The sequence below is a fragment of the Glycine soja genome, chromosome 17 (assembly GCF_004193775.1).
Source record: "Glycine soja cultivar W05 chromosome 17, ASM419377v2, whole genome shotgun sequence".
NCBI lineage: Eukaryota > Viridiplantae > Streptophyta > Magnoliopsida > Fabales > Fabaceae > Glycine > Glycine soja.
Genome location: NC_041018.1, coordinates 12862421 through 12886601, shown reverse-complemented (window position 1 = coordinate 12886601; position 24181 = coordinate 12862421). Strand labels below are relative to the sequence as shown.

General features: G+C 32.5%; 2 protein-coding genes and 1 long non-coding RNA gene across 4 annotated transcripts; all 3 read right to left on the bottom strand.

Annotated features, from left to right (window-relative positions):
- Positions 1-1328: 1328 nt before the first annotated feature.
- On the bottom strand, positions 1329-5838 carry LOC114392170. Of its 2 annotated transcripts, none has more exons than XM_028353213.1 (7): positions 5591-5838; positions 4852-4984; positions 4479-4555; positions 4300-4378; positions 3792-3901; positions 3009-3073; positions 1329-1818 (listed from the first exon to the last, which is right to left on the bottom strand). In XM_028353213.1, the coding sequence occupies exons 1-7, from the start codon at positions 5705-5707 to the stop codon at positions 1725-1727; spliced, it is 675 nt and encodes a 224-aa protein (XP_028209014.1). In that variant the 5' UTR covers positions 5708-5838; the 3' UTR covers positions 1329-1724. The 2 variants fall into 2 exon arrangements, with proteins under 2 accessions (XP_028209014.1, XP_028209015.1); XM_028353214.1 differs by having other exon boundaries at positions 3796-3901.
- A 1115-nt stretch (positions 5839-6953) lies between these two features.
- On the bottom strand, positions 6954-9957 carry LOC114392333. The gene is made up of 2 exons (XR_003662282.1): positions 9760-9957; positions 6954-7389 (listed from the first exon to the last, which is right to left on the bottom strand). It is a non-coding gene; the product is annotated as an uncharacterized LOC114392333 (long non-coding RNA).
- A 6601-nt stretch (positions 9958-16558) lies between these two features.
- On the bottom strand, positions 16559-22603 carry LOC114392357 (serine/threonine-protein kinase BSK2-like). Its single transcript, XM_028353467.1, has 10 exons — positions 22132-22603; positions 21656-21882; positions 21229-21364; positions 19732-19865; positions 19318-19423; positions 18906-18991; positions 18251-18439; positions 17925-18089; positions 17213-17326; positions 16559-17069 (listed from the first exon to the last, which is right to left on the bottom strand). Exons 1-10 carry the CDS (start codon positions 22217-22219, stop codon positions 16818-16820), a joined length of 1497 nt encoding a protein of 498 aa, XP_028209268.1. The 5' UTR covers positions 22220-22603; the 3' UTR covers positions 16559-16817.
- Positions 22604-24181: the final 1578 nt, after the last annotated feature.

The following is a 24181-nucleotide window of genomic DNA, read 5'->3' as shown; positions in this document are numbered from 1 at the left end:
TCAGCTGAGAAAAAGAGAAGAGTATATGCACCTTGGTTCTTTAATTCTTAATTCTTAACTATAACATTCACATGGTTGACTTAATTAGCTCCCCAATGTCAAGTTACGTGCCGTCAAGGATTGGTTCTACAAACTATGATAATTATCGGCCATCGGTTTTGCTCTAAGCCTCCGAGATATTCTTTTAATTAATAGTCATATTCATATTATTATTGACACGACTTTAATTTCATTTCAAACTAAAAAGATGCAAACTAAGATTTGTTTAGCCAGTTCAAACTATTATTTCACTAATTTGAATGAACGCAATGTCAAATAAATAAATCAAGATTTTGCTCCCAAACCACCATGACGTTCCAAAGTATACAAGATGTTCTTACCCCAAAAATAAAGTATACAAGATGAATCATGCTGTATGACATAGCTTTGAAAATAGACTTCCAATGCACCAGATCCAATGACAATGATTAAAGAAAGAAAAAAAATTATAGTATTGAAAATTGAAATTAATATTCCTTCCATACTAGTATTTTTAAGGGAAGTTTAAACTATTTATTTTGACGCTATAATTATTATTATTTTAAGGATGTATTTGATACGAAGAAAAGAAATAATATACCACAAAAATTATATTTTATTTGGTGAGATTCATATCTCTTATACTTTATTTTAATTCAAAATTTTCTTTTTTATTTCTCTCCTCTAAATCAAACATATTCTAAGTTTTAATTAGGAGAAAACTGTAAATTTTACTCTCTACACACATACACAACTATTTTTCTTTTAGAAAAAAATTCTAACATGCTTCTCAACACAATCTTTTAATTATTTTTCGTTATTAAATAAATTTCATATAAGTTCTACTGAACAACCTGAACTGATTCAATGAAATGAACATAAAATTTATCTAATAACAGACTATGTATTAAAAAGAAAATGTCAAAGAGTGTTGTAACATTCTTCACTCAAAAATCACTCAGATTCATTATTGTGTAGTGAATAACTCAGATATCTAACTTTTGATATGTTTCTTACTTTTCGATCCGTAGGGACATATTAGAACATGTTTGGAAACAAATCAATTGTAAAATTATGTTTGACACAAAAATAATTTTACCAACAGATCAAGACTCTTATTTTTGCATTTATTTTATTTTTATCCATTGAATTTATATTGAAATGTGCGCCCTAACATTTATAACTACAAACCAAACATGTACTTGAATGTTTGACTTCTAACAAAATCAATGATTTTTTAAAATCAGTAGCTTTTAAAAAAAAGTATACCTTTTCAGTTAAAAATTACATTAAATAAAAGAAATTATAAATATTAATAAAAAGTAACAACCTATATTACATAATCTTAACAGTATTTAAAATGCCGCTGTCATGTTTTGATTCCTGACAAGTCACTGCATATATGGCCCAAAGCTTGCCGCTACACCGAAAGTGTTAAACTCTGAAATTCATAAACAGGAACCTCGGTACAAGAGACAAACACAGTAATCCACAATGAAACATGTTCATATCAATACATCTTAGTACAACGATATATACACAGAAGGGGCATAGCCTCTCATAGAAAACTTGTCATCTTCATTGACACTGTACTTGTTAACTCTTTGGCTAGTCAATGTCATCTCCTTGTGATTGTGCAGATATACATCATGTGACTTGACATCAGTAGTGTTGGGATGATTGGAAAGAGTGCCGTGAAGTAGGGCTCAAAACTGTCCTGCTCTTATATCTCTATCAAGCCGATCTGCATTCAGCGTCCCTGGAAGCTCTCTGAAGTCTTCATTGAAGATGGAATATGCACTGCAAGAATTTGTTGTAGAGTAGAAAATATTTAAAAGCTATAAAATAGTATCCAACAAGTAAATTTGACACATCTGCAGTCAATAATAATTGGTAAAAAATGCTTCCTATAAATATAATATTTAATGGTGATGTACTGAAAGTTTAATCATAATTATTAATGACTTTTAGAGTGTGGTTGGATAGAGAATTTTAAGTGAGAAAAGTAATTTATTAGAGAATTTGAATGTCTGTAATTTAGAATTCATTGTTTGGATACTCTTTATGAAGAATTTAAAATTTTGGAATTTTAAAACAGAATTTTAAACAACTAAAAATCTGGAATTTCAATTTCCTTCTAAAAGGTGAGAAATTGAAATTCTCTTCTTACAATCTTTTTCAAGAAACACCGTCTGAGCTCCTAAAATATCGATCGGATCGGATGTGAGCATAGAGGAACACGTGTAACTAGCACACCAACCATATCTTCTCTTTTTTTCATTCAATTTTTTCATCCTCATAATTTTAATTTTTTTTATCCAAACACAAAATTTTGAAAATAAAAAAATTTCAATTGAAGTATTTGAAATTCTTAGAATTTAAAATTTATCAGAATTTTAAATTTCTCCGTCCAAACATACTCTTAAAGTAATTATCATAAAAATCAACAAATTTGCATTACATTATATGATAAAATTGTTTTACACTATTAATGCATGACCCATTTTCTCATAAATACATTATGGATAACCATTAAAATTTTAAGCATATAAATGGTGCTAGAGGTGAGACAAAGCAGTATTACTTCCATAATTTTGAAAAGGAAAACTGGAATACTAAACTTATGACATCATTCTCATGGATTGAGCAATCTGAAAGGGTTAACATATGAAGCTGGTAGAGACATTATACACATAATCCCAGGAATTTCCAAAGGGGAAAAAATAAGGAGGAATCGAAAAAGCAAAAGAAAGGATTTAACATCCTGATATACTATTACTTAGAACTATATATGTCCAATTTTTAATCCAGGATTTTACCATATTTACTCTTCATTCTCAACCCTTTGTACTTCGTTTTGCTTTGCTTCTTTTGATAATAATGAAGGTCACTAACGTACATAAATCTTACTTGAATTTTCAGATTTGACTTTCACCTTGTACAACATTTTGAACAATATACTAGATACAACAAATAATGTTCGGTCATACCTTATGTCACCAGCTTGGCGCTTTCCAAGATTGAAGAGAATGAGACAAAAGCCAGTTGCAAGTATCTACAGGAAAGTTGTGACAAACGATAAAGACACAAATTTTATCATATACAATGACCAGAAAGTACCCTTCTAAGACATCTTAATTTAATTTCTACAATGTCAAATCAAAATTATGGGTTTGGGGAGACCATGGAGCAGGGACATTCACAGCATAAACTAGCATAGCACAGTGCCCCGGAGGTTCCTCGCTATGCGAAGGTATGGGGGAGGGTTATTGTACACAACCTTATCCTTGCATATGCAAAGAGGTTGTTTCCAGATTCAAACTCATGACCAACCAGTCACCAAGGCACAACTTTACCACTATGCTAGGATTCGCTCTTGGACATTCTCAGCATATCAGATGAATATCTAATCATACGATTTATAAAAGGAGTGAAATTGCCAAACAATATATGCTCATAATTGTTTTTTTTCCAAAAAGACACAAGAATAGTTTTTTTTTATCAAAAGTTGTTCCATGGGGGAAAATTCAGATTCAAGATAAGTTCAAATGACCAGGCCTGAGTGTTATTAGCTGAATTGACTTGTAGACCAAAAAAAGTCAGAAATATTTACACAGTAATTTGTTAACTGAATTTTATAGTCCAGCATCCCAAGTCCCAGTTATACATGGGAAAGATAGATAGGATAGTGGTGGACTTGAACCCCAAAAAGAAAACAGATAGACTAGTGGACTAAAAGCCCAAAAAAAAAGAAAGAAAGAAAGGAGACATACATACAAAGGTCCGAGATCCCATCTATGGGCAACAGGAGCCAGGATAAACCACAAAATTATGAGAAGCCATGCCTTCAGACTCAGAGTGAAAATTACCATCAAAAGGATATCTGCCAATGGGGATGAGCATATTTAGAAGATTGTTAATCTCAAAGGAAATTATTATCATCATCATCATCATCATTATTGCCCATAAAAGATCCACGCATCTAAAGTGATTCCAATAATGCAACACTTACTGAATGATTCCAGTTTTTATTTTGTCCCCATGCAAGCAGATTATGGTGGTGGTACATATAATATTCCAAAAGAAACACTGAAGATGCTTTAAGGGCCAAATTGACATAACTAGAAGATTTTAAAAAACGAAAATTCAAATGATTTCATCAATAAAAAAAGTCAAACAGTGATTTGAACATTATGGATTCAACAGTTAATGAATACAAACTTCAAGGATCAAAATAGTGATTTACTAGCGTAAACAAATACCATATATGCAGCTTATTACCTGGAAGCTTCAAGTTATCGTGTAGAAAAGTGTACAACCTCTTCTTCCACCAACTTGATGACTGAGGAAGCCGAAACTTCTGCAGAAGCATAAATCAAGATGGCATTGAGTCAAATGAGTACCAAATTGACATTATGGTCACTTTGTTAGACATTAATGAATTGAATCATTGATTTTACCAGATCTTCATCCTCGTCATCATTGTCATATCCATCTTTCACTGGTGGCTTTGGTTTGACAGCAACAATCAAGCAATCTAGTAAATAAATAGCAATTAATCACATCTTTGTAAGAAAATTTATCATCACATGCTGTACAAGGAAGAAAAGTGTTTTTGAAAGGTAAACTCATTAAAATCAATATCCAAGTTGAATGGGTAAATGCTAATAGTTTGACCATAGTACTATATACTCTAGAAGGACACACCAGACAGAGGCAGCTGCAATGTTGAGATGGAAATGTCATAGGAGATCCTTCTTCTTCTTCTTTTTTTTTTTTAAATTGATAATATAGTGCATTGATCAAATAACAAAATCAGGACTATAAGTATACCTCCATCATTAAGTTGTATGTATACATCATCTCCATTTTTCATGTCATACAGTGCACTTCCGCGTAAAATAAGACTCAAGTTGTCAATTTGCAAATTATCATTCCCAGCAATTAATCTCCTCAAATCACGCACCTATATGTGGATTTAAAAGAAACAAAAGTGGCAAAAAAGCTTTTATATTAACAAGATGGATCATCAAACAAACTAATTAAATCCCCCTTCCCAAATAACAGTTTTCAGAAAATTGAGAAAAACATAACATTAACGAAATTAAGATTGTTGGCAGTTTGAGCTATGAAGGCACACTTGGCTGAGGCTTTCTAGTATGTAACTAAAGAACTCAGGGTTGTAAAGCTTTAATTAAACACTCTGATATGTAACTAAATAACTCAGGTTTGGAAAGCTTTATTTAAACACTCTGATGCGTAAACAATTCCAATGTCATGGTTCAAGTTGTCACCTACACACATATAGACATTATAAAACCCTCAATCCATGATTTAATTGCAACTAACCCTAACTAAGTATCATTGTCAAGTGAAAAAATTTTCATCTGCGAATGGGTATTCATTCTCTCACTAAATTGGAATGTTTTTATTTTTCATTTTCTAAAGCCCCAGAAAAGAGGGGAGAACAATTGTCAATTCAAATTGTTTGTATTGGGATGCTGGAATTGAAAACTAAAAGTTAAAAAAGGAAAAAACCCTAGAAATTGGGAATTGAGGGAAAAAGAGAAACCTTGATGGAAGAAGAAACGAGAAGGCGAGAGGGGCGTGCAGGACCAATGGTTTTGAGGACGATCTCCACCTTCTCCGAGTCGTGTTCCTCCATGACCATCCCCGACTCAAACGACATACGACTCACACACGATCAATACCAATTAATTAAAAATGAAGTATTAGTTTTAAATCTAATTCATTTTTTATTTCAATCATAATCTGCCTTTTCGTGGAATCTCAGAGGTGTTCTTATAATCTTTCATCTTTTGGGTAGATTATGCTCAATCCAAACTTATTCATCTTAAAAGTAATAAAGGAGGGGTTAAATCATTTATTTATTTTTTATACTTTTTTTTTAAAAAAGATTGATACAAAAAGTGGTAAATAAATCTTATTTGATCGTAAATGACAAATTTAATTTATGAAATTATGAGTGGTTGCTAACTTAGTTCTTAGATTTAATAAAATTTTAAAAAATACTAGAAATTATAAATCTATTTTTTTTAAAAAAATTAAGCATCAAATGTTATTTTAGACTTTAAGTATATATTGCTACTATCACTTAAGTCACATTTTTATAGATAAATATTAATAATTGATATGTTATGATAGGAAGAAATTCAAAAGGATGACCTCCTTGTTACTCTAACACTTAAATCATACATTACATGTTATTTTTTGGGAGTGATGATTGTAACGTGTGTTACCATTTAATTGAAATACCTTTTTTAGTTTTGTTAATTCTACTGTTTTTTTTTAGAAAAGTTAATTCTACCTGTTTTAGGAACTAAAGTAACATCAAAATACAATTTCAAAAATTAATTTGGTGATTTAATTTTATGAATAAATTTTTGGTACTTCTATAAACATGTTTTTTTGTCATTTATTTTTTACAATAGGGACAATGAGAATGAATTTAAATTCTTGTGTTTCATTCTTTATTAGGCATACATTAGTGGATAAACAACTTTTCTTGCAGTTAACTTTCATTCTTTATTTTACACTAAAAAAATCTTATAAATTTCAATGCACTATAACAAATTCTAATGTACTAAGAGTGTGTTTTTATACCACCAAAATCGTGGTGGATCCAAAAATTTACATAAAATACGTGATTTTTCAGAAGCAACAAGGAGTTACTTCAAAGACCCCGTGATTTTAATCTCGATTCTGTGTGATTACACAGTCATTCCAAACAAACCACAAATGAAGAAAAAAAATAATGCTTCCAAAGTAAAATTAGTTTTGGATTTTCTCAACTTTAATCCAAATAACATGCACATAATCTGCAGTTGAAAAAAAGTTATTCATAGGGGTAGGGCATTATAAAAAATGGAGCTTCTTCGCTTGAAAAGGAGGATGATAAATTTAATAACAGAAAAGAACAGGCCAAAATACTACGTTTATTTAACATATGAAAATGTACTACACTTGGAACTTCCAAGTATCTCACATGAACTAAGCATGTAGCCGGTGAAAGTATTTACACAGTTGTACGATAGCTAAGACAACATATAAGAAATTGACATAAGTTCAAACAAACGATAATAATCCAGGAGTTACACGTGAACAGATCAGATTTTGTCATCAGGGGATTCAGCATAAGAAATTGAAATCAGTTCAGACCTAAACTTGTCATCTTGATCACGGTTTGGTATCATAACCCCGTCTGATTTCTTGCTCTCTAAGGCAGAAGTTGATTCCAGAGTCTTATCAGGTAAAGAGTTAGAAATAGCAATAAGCGACTCTCGTGTCACCTCCTTGGACTCCTTGCTCGGTGATTTGTTATCCATATAACTATATGCCTTTTCTTTTTTCCTACATAAGTCAAAACCAAAATTCTCTGAGATCATCCAAATCCAAGGGATCAGAATCAGATATATTAAATTTTTGTTGTGATACCACATATTTTAAATCTATGTGGTGAAAGTAGGTGAATTGGATCCTTGACTAGGCTGGTTAGACATGCTGACCCGTTTTCAGTCAAACTCAATCAACCCATTCAACCTGGTTGGTTAGTTGACTTCAAACCGGCCACCAGACCAGGTCCAGTGTCCAGGTTTTACAACTACGTTTAACATACAAACACCTATTAGCATGTGGTTAGCTTCTTCCACCCCATTACTACTACCATGCATCAATCATATCTTAAATAGGTCTATAAATGCCTTCACACAGTAAAGGAGATTCATTAGCTTAGCAAACTAAAAAAACATCAATGTTATAACCTAAGGATGAGCAGAGAAGAGAACTGAAGCAGTCAAACATGATCAGTATCACAAGCAGGCTAAAAGGTGAGAGGTCACTTGGTGATCTCACAATAAAATTAACAAAAATTAAAAAATATTAAAAATGTTGAATTGCATATGGCTACTTGCCTACTTCCATATCTGCCTTTACTTAAAAATATTTCCATTAGACCAAAAGAATCAAAAGCCACTAGCTGTACAGGAAAAATTGAGAGAAATATATTTTGTAAATCCAGCATCTCAAAAGTAGCTATAATGATTTCACTAGTAAGAGATTAACCAATTACCCCCTTCAGTAATGAACATCGTATAAGTCCGTTTTTTTTAATCTAATTAATCTATTGAATGCTACAGACAGTACTCAGAGATCATGACATTCAACTAGGCACAATGCATGCATTCCTATCTGACAATCAACATCTCAGATCAAACATGGTTCAGTATAAAATATCCTGTTTCTTCTATGTATCATTTTTAGAAATCTCCTTCAATCAGATATCTTATATAAATTTATAAGATATCTGTTTCAGACCAATTTATAAGATATCTGATCCCACTACACAGATCCACTAAAATTTTGCTTCTACTATTCCTTCAATCAGGTCTTTTTCACTTTTTGCCTAGTCTCATTCCATGACATAAAGATGAATCTCCTTTTTACTACTATTCCTTCAATCATGTCTTTTTTAACTTTTGCCTAGTCTCAGTCCATGATATAAAGATGAATCTGCTTTTTACTCAATTATATTTATTTCTCTATTTAAGGGTATCCTTTCTTGCCACCAGTCGTCTTGATTCAAATAGGCTCTAAAATCCATGTATCAAACACTACCCAATTAGGTTTTACTACTTAAAAAGAGAGAGACAGAAAAAATGAGAGAAAGAAAGAAGATAATCTGCCAATTACAACCATATCTAACAACTCTCAGCTTCTTCAAATTCACACATGCAAGAACAGATTCCAGCATGTATTGTAATACCTTAATATATAGAACTATTGCAAGATTCCTTTGGTACCCTTTGTTTTTGTGAGGCTAAAGGATACCACTGATCATTTATCATTATTTAGTCATGTGTCCCATTTAATTTAATCAAAATGAATATATATATATATATATATATATATATATATATACACAAAAATAAGTTGATGTATTTCTATTGAGGTTACTTTGGAGAAAGAAACCTCCTAGAATTATTGATGTTAGTTTTTGAGGCACATGATTTTTTATATTTTCATTTAACATTGAAATCGTTGACAGAAGTTTTCTTAACCAAAAAACCATTTGAAGTGAAAGAATGATTCAGTCACATCACAAATCAAAAAGATATATTTCCTGTCAGATTGACAGCTTATGAATTGAAACAATGAAACATGCAAAAACAAAATAACATGAACAATAAATCCTTTTTACTCTTCATACACCAAGCACCATTTCTTTTTTACCATGTATCCATTTTTTTTAAAGTTTGATTATCAGAGGCTAAAGCTTGAAATTACGATTAACTAAGCAAATCTCGAAATAACATAAGCTATACTTAGAAATTGTCAACACAAATCATCAAAAACAATTTTTAGTTCTTAAATTGAATCATCACCCTGAAACCGAACCAACCACACCGATTGCATTGGGTTCATGCAACGGTTCATAAACCCCCAAATTCAAAGTAAGAAATCAACAACACAAATGTTCATTTCGCATACATGCAAATGGTTTATTCAATTCGTTCATCGCCAATCACCCAAAAAAAACATGTTTTTTTATTTTATTATAAATCCCCAATCGCAGAGAAAGAGCGATCAAGAAAACGAGAAGAAAATAATCTATGAGCAAAAAAACAACAAAGGAATCCATAACAACAACAATATGGAGTGCGAAGACGAATTTATGGGGGTGGGTAACGAAAAAGAAGGGTGAGGACATATTCGTATTCGTACCTTTGAGGAGGTTGAGAGAGAAATTTACGAGAAATACGAAGAAGAAACCTTTGAAGTAGGAAAAACGAGACCCTTTCCAACGAAACTACGGCTTTTTCAGAATGCGATTAAGATTCGGGATATGCAATTTAAGAGACTCACGCGCTTTTCGGCTTCTGTCAGAAACTTGCATGACTTAATTTATCCCAAAATCACTAACAACTATAAAAGATAATCATTAGCAAATCCATTATCATAAAGGAGAATTAAACAGTATACTTTTATTGAATAAATTTTGTGTACTTTAATTAGGGGTGACAACATGTCAGTTCCATGTCAGATCAGATTTTTTTCAAAAATAAATTAGATTTAGAATTTTATAAAGAGGAAAAGAATATTCAACTATCCAATTATTTTAAAATAATTATTTTTAAATAATTTAAAGAAAATTTATAATTGAATCACAATATTTTATATCATGGGTACATATTTATTAAACTCTTTCATAAAAGTCTATTTGAAAAAAAAATCAAATTTTAGATCATTTTAAAAATATTTTAAGTTTTTTTTTTTATAATAGGAAAACATAAACAATAAAGCCTACCCTTGACCATCTTTAACGAGAATGGTGCTAAGTGCAGGGGAAGAATTACACCACAAACCAAAATGTTGGGTATGAAAGTAAATACAAATATAAATTATAATTTTTTGTTAATATTATTTTTTATAGGAAAATAAAATAACTTTTCAGTATTATCATTAGAGTTTGATGCTTATATATTGACAGGGTAAAATAATTTTATATTATCATTTAATCATAAATCGTTATTTGAATTACTTCAAGATAATTATTTTAAAGAAAATAAACTTATTATATATATAATGAACTGTGATGGAATAACTATATAAAAAATTACCATGGTAATTTATAGTCATTTTTTTCTTATAATTATATTAAAATTATTATAACGCATCAAAATTATACATTTGTTTACCTTTTAAAAAGATCATGAATGTTTATGTACTATTTATGATCCACAAAATCTACTTTTACTTGGTACTCAGAGACATATGTCAACCCTTCACATCTCCTCATACAGGAGCACAGTTTGACCCTTAGCAACCAGATTCTCCAACAAACAAATTATCTCTAACATATTAATATTCAAATGTATTTAAATATATTATCTATTGGCATATATTAAATTATATATAATGCCACACATTATCTACAAGGTATGATTATCTTGTACCTTTTATTTATAAGCAAATGTTTATATTAACATGATTTACAAGCTCTCGTCTATTATCTACAAGCCGGGAATTATTTACAAGTCTATAATAGTCCCTACAAACAAGGACCATTAACCACGCTCAACTAATATAAATACAAGTTTCGTCGAATCCCTCAACACGACGATCACATACGATCATACACAAACTCAGCACACAACAACAAAGCCTGTGTCCCTCTATCTTTTTCGCTCATATATATGAGCCTTATCAAACATATACTTGTTTTATTTACCTAACTCATATTTTTACTTGAGCGTCGAAGTCCTTTGGTATGCAGGTCTCCCCTCCTATCAAAGGCACTCCTCCAAGCTGATGTGTGAAGTTCAGGACCCCACTTAACCACATCCTCCTTGACATGTCATGGTTCCGGATTTTGGTAAGAACAATTTACCTACATTAAAAATGAAACATATAATTTTTTATATCGAATAACATATAAGTTTATTGAGTGATAAATTTTTTTATGTTTTATTTAGAAGGCCTATTACAAAATAGGTTGTTTAACTAAGTAATCTTGAATGTAATAAACTTATATCATATTAAGGTGTTAGAATTTACTCTTATGAAATTTAGGAATCGAGGTCAATGATCGTTTATAAACATTATCTTTTCTTAACTCATCGAGGTACCTTTCACAAAGGATAAAATAGTGAAAGTTCACCGAATATCTAAACAGACAATACCTTGAATACAAAGACTCTAACAATACCAACAAACTTGAGATTGGAACACTTTGGGTAGCAACAATTTTGATTTTCAGAGTTTATAGTTTAATTCACATGAAGTTTCCTCAATGATCTATGAGTCTATTGTCTATGTAAAGAAAAATTAGACTTATATAAAAAATTTAATATGAAATAAACCTTTAAATAGACTCAAGTTAAATTTTTTAAACCGACCAAGTCTATTTAAGCAAAACCTTGTTTCACCTGACTTTTTCATAAGTTGGAAGGATATCTTTCTCTGATTTTGAGAAGCATGTTTCTAGCCTAGCATATTGGTTTCTTGGCTCTGTTATAGGAACATTCTGTAGTTGTTCCTTTGGTGGATTTTTGTAACTGAGATATTCCTGTGCTTTCCATCGGACACGTCTTGTGTTTATGAATATATATATAAAATTCTAAAAAAAAACCCTAGTCTTTTCTTATCTCTAATTTCAATGAAAAAGACTAATTTAATGTGATGTTGTGGAAGACTAGCCTTATAAAACTACGTGGTTGTGTTTGATTTTGGGGTACTAAATAAGTTTTGAAATTAGACCACCTACATCTACATTCTATGTGAAATTGCATGTGCAGAGTACAAATATTATAGCCGAAGTAAATTAATTTTCAACAAAAAGTGTAGTTAAACAAACGGAATCTTTGACTTGTTAACATTTTTTCATAATAGAGTCTGAAAGCATTTATTGAACTCAAGCACAATACAGCATTGGCACTAGTGTGATCATAAAGAACGATGAACAAGGCAATTTCATGCCTTCTTATGAACCTCACAAATAGGGGGAAATAGGTCAGACCGGTCTACAGGGACTTATGACCTGACCTACATAAAGTTTGGTCTGAACTGACCTATTTAATTAAAATGGTAGACTCAGACTTTTTTAAAAGCTTATTAAATTAAATAGACCAGACTTAGGCTTATTAAAAAGCCTTATAAGCTTGATAAGTCGGCCTATATATATATATATATTATTTTTTGGGTACCAATATATAATATTATTTTTTGGATACAATTAATTTTTTTTGAAACTATCAGACTTTGATTACACATTACTGTTCCATAACTTCTATTCTTATAATCAAGGACTTTAATTACAATTTAGGTGTGAGTCATGTGCCCTTTTATATTCCTCATTATTTTGATTGACTTTCTTTTTTCTTTAACTTTCTTATTACGTTCCTACTCCATAAAATATTAAATATTTATTGTGAAGAAGACTTTTAAAAAAGCTATTAGGCCATACCGGACTTTTAAAAAGGCCAGGCCAAGCCAAAATAAAAGCCTTTGATAGGCTATAGGCCTGGCTCAGGCCTCAAAGATTCATCATAGACTAGGCTCAGACCTTCCAAAGCCTGGTCTGACCTATTCCCACCCCTACTCTCAAGCACATGAAGCTTTACATCTGCAACTTGTTACCCCGAATGGCAACATTGTAAAGAAGCTATGTTTTTTTAAAGCTGGTGTAGATGACCATCGAGTCATAGGCATGATGACACAAATGAACTTCCATAGTGTTCGGACAATTTAAAAGTTTAAGGAATTTATAATATATAATTTTTTGTTACATAATATATATAAAAATTCAATATTACAATTAATTCTTTTATTATTTTTTAGATATTTTATTTGAATAAATTAATTTAAATTTATTATGTTTCAAACTATTTATTTGAATAAAAAAAATTCAATTTTTGTTATTTGTAAAAAGAAATTAAAATATTTATTTTTGAAAGTGAGATTTTAATATGAAATTTTATTAAACAAGCATTAGCTATTTTTTAATAAAGAAAAAAATAGTTTAAAAATTAGAAATTTTGTAAAAACTTAAAAGATTAATTATACAAGTTTTTAATTGATAACATTGTTAATTTGATATGAAATTGATATATCTTTCATAGGATACAATCTCACTCAAGTAAGATACTAAGATAAGATTATCATGAACAACGCCTCCAATTAAGTGGTGGATCTAGGACCCAAGGCCACTGGAGATAATATATTTAGAAAAGTTAATCCTAATAGCATAAAAAGGTGAGAAAATGAGGTAATGAGTTCAAACACATAAAAATAAGAATTGTAAATGTAAATTTTAAGATAAATATATGTGATTTTATTAAAATGAGCGTACATTTGCCCTCCCTCATATACATATAGGTCCGCCCTACCCTCCAAATACTTAACATAATTGTATACTCAAACTCAAATTTTAGACCATGAATTAAGTCGAAATAACCTTATGGCAAGTAATCTAAGCATTCATTGATAACTTTTGATTGTTAATAAAAAGTCTAAATACTTGTCATTAAAATCATATATTTTAAAATAAATAAGAATAGAAAGAGGTGTGAAAGACAAAGGGGGAAAGGGAAGGAGGAAGAGGTGAATAAGGAAGGAGGAAAAGGAGAGTGTGGTGCAAAAGAGAAGAGGGATGTGCATGAAAAGAAGAGGTAGGGATAGAAGAGATAGAGCAAAAAAAGGTGTGAAAGAGAGAGAAGTTCATAAGAGAGGTGAGGAAGAGATATGCAAGAGATAGAAAATGAGATATGTGTGAAGAAGAAGGAGGTGCAAAAGAGAAAGAGAGGGGACACAGATAAAAATGCACAAGTGCTCACGATCGGTTGCTTCTCGAGAATTTTCATAACCGTGTTGCGTGTTGTGCAAAAATTGACATAGTTCTCTTGTGCAAGAGATAGGGTAACCACTAGGGATATTTACACAAATGGACCATGAACAACCACATAAGTGAACTTGGCACCACACTTTGACTCAAAACCTTAAGGTTCATGTTAATGGGTCTTGCTCTCACTTATATGGTGCTCAACCTTCTCATTCCCACATGATGTGGGACTTCACCTTACACTTGTACTCTAACAATCTCTCCCTTAAGTGTGAGTCTCATCCACATGGTAGCCTCCATTGTTTTCTTGTGTTCTCTGGACTTGGACTTCTTCCTACCACTAGAACCCTTGTCTTGTGTCCTTCCACGTTCTTGTTTTCCCTTCACGTACATACCATCGTCTTGCAAACTCCCCATTGCATTTTGTCTCCATTGAGAGTGAGACATAAGTGCAACCTGTATTGCCTCCAGACTAATTGAATTTTTCCCGTACATTAAGGTTGTCACCAAATGTTCGTAAGAAGAAGGCAAAGAACACAACAAAATACATGTCTTATCCTTGTCCTCAACCTTTACATCAAACCTTGTGAGATCACTGATAATTTGATTGAAGACATTCATGTGCTGTTGGAGATATGAACCCTCCTACATCTTTAGCCCATATAGTTTCTATTTCAGATATAGTTTGTTCGTCAACGATTTTGACATGTATTGACTCTCCAATTTCTTTCATACCTCCCCCAGAGACTTTAACTCCATCACGTGATAGAGGACCTCGTCTGCCAAACACAAGCATAACCCTTTCTTGCAACTCCTCCCAATCCAAAGCCTTCGTATTATTAGGTTTTTATTTGCATAGCGCCTTCAGAAGACCTTGTTGTGCCAACAAATCCTTAACTCGCCTTTGCCACATTCCGAAATTCCAAGCTCCATCAAATTTTCCCACTTCGAATTTGGCCCCAAGAGTTAAGCGCCATCTGATACCAATTGTTAGCAAAATCACACAAACATACGCAAACACAAGAGATTTAACGAGGCTCGACAATTATGCTTATGTCCTTGAAATTTACACCAATGAGCCATGAATAACCACATAAGTGAACTTGACACCACACTTCCACACTTTAACCTAAAATCCTAAGGCTCGAGTTTATGGGTTTTTTCCTCACTTATATGGTGCTGAATTTTTCCATTTCTATCTGATACCAATTGATGTGCGTTTGAGGGGAGGGGGGAGGGATAAGCCGAGGAAATTTATACCAATGAATCATAAGCAACTACATAAGTAAACTTGACACCACACTTTTACCGAAAATCTTAAGACTAAGGTTTATGAATCTTTCTTTCACTTATATGATGTTCAACCTTTTCATTCCTGCATGATGTAAAACTTTACCTCATACTTGTACTCCATCAATCTCCTCCTCAAATGTGAGTCTCTACCACATGATAGACTCCCTTAAGCATAAGTCATTTTCATCCACGAGCATTTTATGATTGTCATTAGAGCTCACATGCTCAAGATACTTGCATCGCCATTCTACCCACGGGACATACTACCTAGACCCACTGCCAGGAATTTCGATAGAAAGGATCCTCAGTCCTACGATCCAACGCCAATCCATCTTGTCTGAACCAATCTCAAGTCAATCCATAAGCTTTGATACCAATTGTTATGCATTGAGGGGGGAAAATCAAGGAGATTTATACCAATGAACTATAAGCAACCACATAAATAAACTTTACACCACACTTCAACCAAAAACTTTAAAACTCAAGTTTATGGGTCTTACATTCACTTACATGATACTCATCCTTTTCATTCTTACACCATATAAAACTTAACTTTACAATTGTATTTCAACAAGTTTTCTATCCAAGGCGGGGAAACCTTTTCCATTTAAGGGGATTAAAAAGAAGGAAAAAACAAAAGTGATGTTAAAAAACTTTAAATTAAAATTGGATAAGTGAACATTTTTTTGGGTTGAAAGAAAAGGGCAAATAAGAGAGAAAACGAGAGTTCAAAGAGACTAGAAAAAGAATTTCTATAATCTTTTATTTTAAATGTTAATTGAAATACGTTCATTCTACTAAAAAAAATGCCGTGCTAAACTTTCTATCATTTTGAAAATTCTTCATATTCAATATATAAAAACAACTAGATTTTATGTGATATTTTAAATCTACTTAAAAATTGAATTCCTCCCTCAAAACTCCCCATCCATACACATTGTTATTTTCATATGGAGAAAATTCATTCTACAGGATTCATTTGTATGGGAAAATCTATACTGTAATAACACATCTTATACCCTTGTTCTTACCCCTTAAACTAGCACCCTACATATTCCTATTCTAGGAAGTACAAATTATGGCAAAAATTAGCATATTCTTTTATGCCACTCTGCTAGCTTAGTGAGCAAAGAACTGCAAATTAGAAATTTTATCCGCGCCAGCTGTTAGACCTCTTTGCTTCAAAGGCAGCTCCATCATTAAGCATGTCATGTGCATCAGTTTCCATTCCCAGCTTTGAGAGGGCAAGAGCCTGCAAGTAGAATGCAGTTGGCCAATCCGGTATGCATACCTGTGCTTGCATGGCATCTCTTAATGCAAGTTCTGCTTGATCATTCATCAAGTAGGAGAAGGCTCTCCTTGCAAACACAGTAGCAGAAGGAACAGACATCATAACCACCAACTGTTAATGCAAAGAAATAAAGGGCAGTCAGACTATGACTTCAGAATAGGAATATATCTTAAGAACATATTGAGATTTTTATATTGAGACAATCAATAAGCCAAAACCGGTTAAAAAAAAGAAAAGTGAAACAGTGAATCTACCTTAGAATAATACTCGATTGCATTTTTGAAATCCTTGTCTCTGAATGCAATATCCCCAAACTTTTTTGTGTTCAAGATATCTTGTACTTGTTGTGTCCATTCTTGGAATGAAAGCTGCAATTACATTTTCAGTTAAGGGACAAGATAAATCACAAAAATAGTTGGCAACACAACCAGAGGTTAACCGTTAACATGTGAGATTTACATTTATAGTCTTATTTGTGCCTTAGAAGTAAAACAACTACAATTTTGTGTTGTAGAAATAGCACCTTATCCTTTAATGCAATGCAACAACAGAGCAACCATTCATGTCAGTAACTAATAGTGTGTTTATTTTATGTCTTTCTCAGTTTCGAAGGCACATTTAACACTGACAGAACTATCACAGTTCACATATCATTGGCGTTCAACGTTATACAACTATTATATGCAAGTCAATGTGTGGCATAAAAACTCAAGTAAAATATAATCTCTTATTGCGTATTGGCAATGAGCCAACCCCAAACAGAAGAACAACTGAAATGTGAATGAGTGAGATAACAGGAATGTTAACCATGCCAGCAGGTATAATAAATCAGCTACATGCAGAATACTTCAGTAAAATGACTCAACCTTAATTTGCATATCCAAACATCCTACTCATAATATTGTCAACTTTGTAGTAACTAATTAAACCTGTGTTGCAGGCAAAAAATGTGGTGATTTGGCATACCTCATTTTCTGCACCTTCTTCATCTTTATAACCTGTTTTTAACAATATATCATGCACAGCAGTAAGATCCATCCTAGCACAAGCCTTTCCAAGAGGAGAAAGCATGGTTGGTAGCACTGCCACTGCGGTGTTTTTAGTTAGGCCCATTAACACAAGAGATGCTACCTGTAAAAAGAGGGAGCAAATTCAAAATGATGAACAAAGATTTTAGACAAAGAGAAGGAAACCAGGAAAATGAAATTGAACACAGTTGGAATGGAATGGAGATAAAAGAACAGCAAATGTAAATTGAAGGTCAACATTGAAAGCAAAAACAAAAACCAAACCTCTTTCTGCCTTTGAAGAGGCGCAACGGCAGTAAGAAGGAACTTAATTTCAGGTCGTTCTCTGGCCTCAAACTGAAGACATTTTGAAGCAAGCTCAACCAACTTTGTAGCATCGTCGTTTGCATATTGCCCTTCTAGAGAAGAGTCCATCAACAACAAAACATTTTTCCCTCTGATTAGGTCCAAAGCCTGAAGAACAAAATCAGTCTCTATTAACAACTTCCATACACTTGTGTCCCATATACCATGTTCAACTTCATATGATTTAACTATGCAGTGTGACTAGGCATTTATGTATCAAGTGAAGACGTCAAAGGATTCCAAGTAATAATGAAATGAATCATTCCTATTTTATGCTACGTAAACATAACTTCAACTAGAAAGAAACCTTAATATCCAGCAGCATGCAAGAGGGTCTAGAGTGGTACCAACTTTTTACCAGCATACGTTCAGTGCAAATTCTCATAACCAGAAAGTCATAACCAGGCAATAGTCACATGAGTTGGATTAGATCATATGATTCATATCAAACCCAATGGAATCCAGAAAATGTAGGGTAACATAGAATGCTTATCATGTCTTATGAAACAGAATAAAACATAAAGCATGTTCTTATATGAATGCAGAGACTGAATTTTCTTAGAACGCAACATACATGGCTTGGAGGAATGTGCTTGCCACTTAAAAGATCCAGAAGAACAGTTCCATAACTGTAGATCACACTCTCTGGGATTATCCTGCCTGCAGGTGTTGTTAAGTATCATATTGTCATTAATTATAGTTAGCAAGACTTCTAATAAGACAGTTCTGAAACAATCAATGGAACATCAGGTAAAACAATGCTGCAAATGAACCAAACAAACATTTTATTCTTTTTAGACTCTAACACATTGAGAAAATCAAAATTCTGCTCTACTACTATTCAGTATATATGAACATAATAAGCCCATGCCATCAAATGTATATAAATCCATGTCAATCATTGTTGGGAATTCCATCAGAAACATAAGTAAAATCTTCAACCATCAATAGTTATCCAGAAAAATACATGTTGGCAAATATTATACCTGTTCGCAAAAATTCAGGTGGAGTATAAGCTAAATTAGTACTGTAGCTTTTCCCATCTCGACTATTTTTCATAAGCCCAAAACTAGATAAGCGGGGATCACCATCCTGACAGAAATGAATAAATTAGTAACAAATTTCAATCCATAATTTAGACATGTACTAATGAACCAATGATGTTCATGGCATTTATGACATTCCTCGCGTACAAGTGTATGAATAAAATGACAATTAGGTACGGGCTATGATCTGGAGAAGACAGGGATGAAGTATCAAAGACAAACAACAAAGCTAAAAAATATACCTAAAACAGGAAAAATGGATCATGCAGAATATATTTCACAACAAACACTGAAAATATGGTGACATAATATACAAAACAATGAGAGTTCATAATGATAGATTCATAATCTTACCTCATCAAAAAGAATCCTATATGCATTCAGATCATGATATATTTTATGGTTTTCCAAGCTACAATGATCTAGTGCCTGGGCAACATGGTATGCAACTCTGACACGCATTTCCCATGGTAATGGTTGCTTGTCCCCTGTGACATAGAATCACAGAATTCATCTAAGTAAGAAATTAAGCAAAGTGATAATCAAACTACCTTTTTTCAAGTGAAACAGATGCTACTAGATTACTTATTACTTGAACTAATTATCAAACTACAGTTGACAATACTTCTCTGCTTTCGCTTTTCACTGTGCTTTTCTTTGAGAGGGGGTATTTGGACTTTATATAAAGTACATCAAATCATGAACAAACCAGAAAGTATTAACAATAGGATAGAACAGGATTAAGAAATGAGGTTGATAGAAATATAACTTGGAGACTATTTCTAGAAAGATAAACGAATCAACATAGAATTTTTCCAGAAAGCTTGAAACATTTCATCATTATATTTATTGCTAAGACTCTGTTATGATTTTCAATTATTTACTGCAATTAGTGGTGAGGAATACCAGAATTTGAAAGGATTATATTTTATGCTACTTCTGCTTTGGGGTGAAGTTCTTTGCTTCTTGATAGTGTTCAGCTAATGTAGCAATGTCCCTTTCAAAGGGATTTCTTCGTTGGATATGTGGAGATGTTGGTCAGCTTTGCTTAACTAATCAGCTTGCCTTTGCTTTTTCTTTTCTGTTTTGGATGATATATGTTTCTGTTCCTCTGTTATCTCTGACAATCTTTTTTTTCTTCTAATCAAACACTAATTATTTCAACGGATCAAAATCTTTTCTAAACTCAACTATAAGTATAAAAAGGCAGTTTTTGATGGAACTTAGAGCAAGAAACAAAAACAGGATAGATGGTCATTCAACATAGTCCAATATCTTTTATAGTTGACACCATACAGAAGATAACCAGCAAATAGGAAAAGCAATTTAGATTGCAACTAACATGACTACTAAACCAGATAAGACTAAACTAAAGCTACCCTTGTTCACATACAAAAAAAGACTAGTACAGTTGAGCTATGCTTGGTTTGGGTTAAAATGGAAAGGAGGAAACCGACAATATCTCTAAATTTGACTTGTTCAACCACATGACCTTTCTGCATTTTCTTAGTTCCAAGAGTCCATTTTCACTCCAAAAAAAGACATAGCCTTAAAACCTTGAATTGTACAACTTATATTGGCCAACAACTAAAATAAATGTATCATTTTTGTCTCAGTAAAAACCATATTAACACTTCTTATAACATGCTGTTCAGGCCTCGGGCAAAATTACACGAATGAGGTAAAAGTTTAAGACCAGGCAGCTCTGTCTTATAAGAAATGAAGGCCACAAGGACTTTCCACCAGATCTAAAGACAGCAAGTCAACAAGGAGAATGACAAGAGAGGGAAAAAAAGTACTAGAGCTTTAATGACTGCTAACAAAGTTGAATGAAAGGATATAGAGAAGTACAGTGAAAGAGATGTTTGGACAAAGTATCATTTGGCATGTACTCAGCAACCAAGAGCCTTTCATCTCCTTCAGCACAACAACCAATTAGATTCACCATTCTCTTGTGCCTCACTTTCCCAACTCCAGCTGCCTCTGCCTGACCAAATCAAAACCATTAACAAAAAAGCTTGCATTCCCAAAACCATTAACAAAATATAATGTGAAAAAAATGCATGAAGGAAAATCCTTAAAGAAAAGTGAGAGAATCCTCAACTTTATCTCTTCAGTCAAACCCCAAAATGCACAAGAGAATCCACAAAAATTAACAATTTTTTCTCTAAAACAACTAAATACTTGTCATTCTCCTCCTATTCCTTATTTTCCTTCAATTTCTCAGAAACCAAATTGAGAACTAAATCAACTAAATAAAGTTGTTGATTCCTCTCACCATGAACTGTTGAGCATCAGGCCAAGACAGTTTGGAGAAGCGTTTCACAGCAACTAACCGATTGTTCTCAAGCTTCCCTCTGTAGACCACATTGGGAGCTTTCTCACCACTCTCAGAAACAATGTAATCTGTGCTGAACTCATTTGTGGCCCTTCTAAGCTCAATCAGACCATACTCTTTGAATGCTTGAACCTGACACTCTTGATCAACATCATCACCACCATTCCCTTCAGAAAATAAAAAACAACAAACAAAAAACCAAATAAAAAAAAAAACAAACTAAAAACCAAAACTTTCTCAAACCAACACCAAAACAAGAGCAATAGAACCATCCCCCATTTAGCTCCAAACCCCATCAGTGCTAGATTTTCACAAACCCCACCAAAAAAAGAAGAAACATTTCCATTTTCCACACAACTTGAAAACCGAAACAGTGAAAAAAAATTCCAAAAGGTAAAAAGAGTAAAAGGGTGGACCTGGATCGGGTTTTTTGGAGTCTGGCAAGGCAGTAGGAGGGTCTTCAGGGGAGTGAAGATGTGCGGTTTTTGAGTGTAAGCAACCCATGGTTTTGGTTATGATTGTGAAATGATTAATATGATTATGATTATTATGGCTGTGAGTAATATATAAGTGGGGGTGGTCTACATAGAAACAAAAGGTGAAACTTGAAAAGATTACTATAAGACTAGATTGGTATAGGGGGGCATGATGAGATACGTGAGCAGTAGCAGACAAGAGTGATGGTTCAATGGGTTTGATATGATATGTTAAACCGAAAATGTTGCAAGTCACTGAGTCACTGCTACTTTGCTTGTTGCAGCGGCGGAAACACAGAGGAGAGAGAGAGATGAAAAGGCCAAAACTCAAAAGGTAAGTAAGTAAGTGTGAAAAAGAAGAGAGAGATGAAGGGATGAAAGGAGCAGAGAAGGTCACATGACAGTGTCTTTCATGAAGCACGTGCTGCACCAGGTGGGACTGAGAACTAGTAAGAGAACCATTTTCCACATAATTATTTTATTCTATTTTTACTTTTTTCATAAAATTGAAAATTTGTGATTTACGTCATCCAACTACACGTGAATCAACTAATATAAACATCTGTGTAAATTAGTAAATGTTTATGAAAGTGTTAAAGACAACGTAACCCAGAAACGACACTCAAGTTGATTAGTGTATGTTTGAATAGTTGTTGAAAACTCATTTAACGGAAAAAACACTGAAATTACTCCTTTGTTATCTTTGAGAAAAGGATCTTTACATTCAACCAAAACGGTTTCGCAGAAACAACTTTAGACGTTTTTGCTTCGAAACATGATTTTTCTCATTAAATGATTTTAATTTATTTTTAAGAGTGTGTTTAATTTGCTAAAGAAACAAGAGAGAACACTATCAAAACAAGTAATGAGTTATAAGATAACTTTTTGTAGGTGATAGATACATATGTGTTGTATCTTATTTAATGTGTTTATATATTGAATAAAATAATGTAAATTTTATGCATTAACAATACCTTGATAGTGCAACAAAGGGGAGACACCTCCACATAGGAGGCACGCCCCTTACACCATTGGGCGCAGGGTCTGGCGATGCGAGACAACCACATGGAGGGCGATGGTGCGCAACACGGTCTCGCCAAAATTGGTCAAAAGAAAAAAAAACATAGTGAGGAAGAAAAAGATTATGATCAGAATATTTGAATAAATTAACAATAAAAAAAATAATGAGGAAAAAGAGAACAATAACAATTTATAGGACTCTTCAACGGCCAAGGTATAACTTTTAGAGAAGGAGATGTGTATAAAAAAGTAAAATAATATAAATAATATTATATATTTGCTTTTTTTAGATACTAGACAAAAAAGTTATACTAAATTTAATAAGTTATAAATTTTTTATATTTGTTCGGTCGATTGTTTTTTTTTTTGTTTTGTACTGTCCAAACATTTCTTTTAAATCAAACCTTAAATAAATATTTTGTATTAGTGAGTCCTTTATTTCTTAGTAAATTAAACACACCTTAAGTATAGCCCCAATCACTTGAATTAAAAGTTTTTGTTCGAATTCTAAATTCTAAGTTCTAAGTTTTTGCTTCGAAACATGATTTTTCTCATTAAACGATTTTAATTTATTTTTAAGAGTGCGTTTAATTTGCTAAAGAAACAAGAGAGAACACTACCAAAATAAGTAATGAGTTATAAGATAACTTTTTGTAGGTGGTAGATACATTTGTGTTGTATCTTATTTAATGTGTTTATATATTGAATAAAATAATGTAAATTTTATCGTAAAATTCTAGATGCATTAGCAACACCTTGATAATGCAACAAAGGAGAGACACCTCCACGGAGGAGCCACGCCCCTGACGCCACTGGGCACGGGCCTGGGGATACGAGGCAACCACATGGAGGGTGATGACGCCCAACACGGCCTTTCGAAATTAGTCAAAAGAAAAAAAAACATAACGAGAAAGAAAAATATTACGATGAGAATATTTAAATAAATTAACAATAAAAAAAATAATGAAGA

Excerpts from the sequence above, each read along its gene's own strand:
- LOC114392357 (XM_028353467.1), bottom strand. The coding sequence starts at position 22,219 with ATGGGTTGCTTACACTCAAAAACCGCACATCTTCACTCCCCTGAAGAC. Across the intron at positions 17,327-17,924 it reads AAGAAGGTGCAGAAAATGAG|CTTTCATTCCAAGAATGGAC; the intron begins GTATGCCAAATC and ends ATGTAATTGCAG. Across the intron at positions 17,070-17,212 it reads CAATCGAGTATTATTCTAAG|TTGGTGGTTATGATGTCTGT; the intron begins GTAGATTCACTG and ends TTGCATTAACAG.
- LOC114392170 (XM_028353213.1), bottom strand. The coding sequence starts at position 5,707 with ATGTCGTTTGAGTCGGGGATGGTCATGGAGGAACACGACTCGGAGAAG. Across the intron at positions 4,379-4,478 it reads ATGACGAGGATGAAGATCTG|AAGTTTCGGCTTCCTCAGTC; the intron begins GTAAAATCAATG and ends ATGCTTCTGCAG. Across the intron at positions 3,074-3,791 it reads GGGATCTCGGACCTTTGTAT|ATACTTGCAACTGGCTTTTG; the intron begins GTATGTCTCCTT and ends ACTTTCCTGTAG.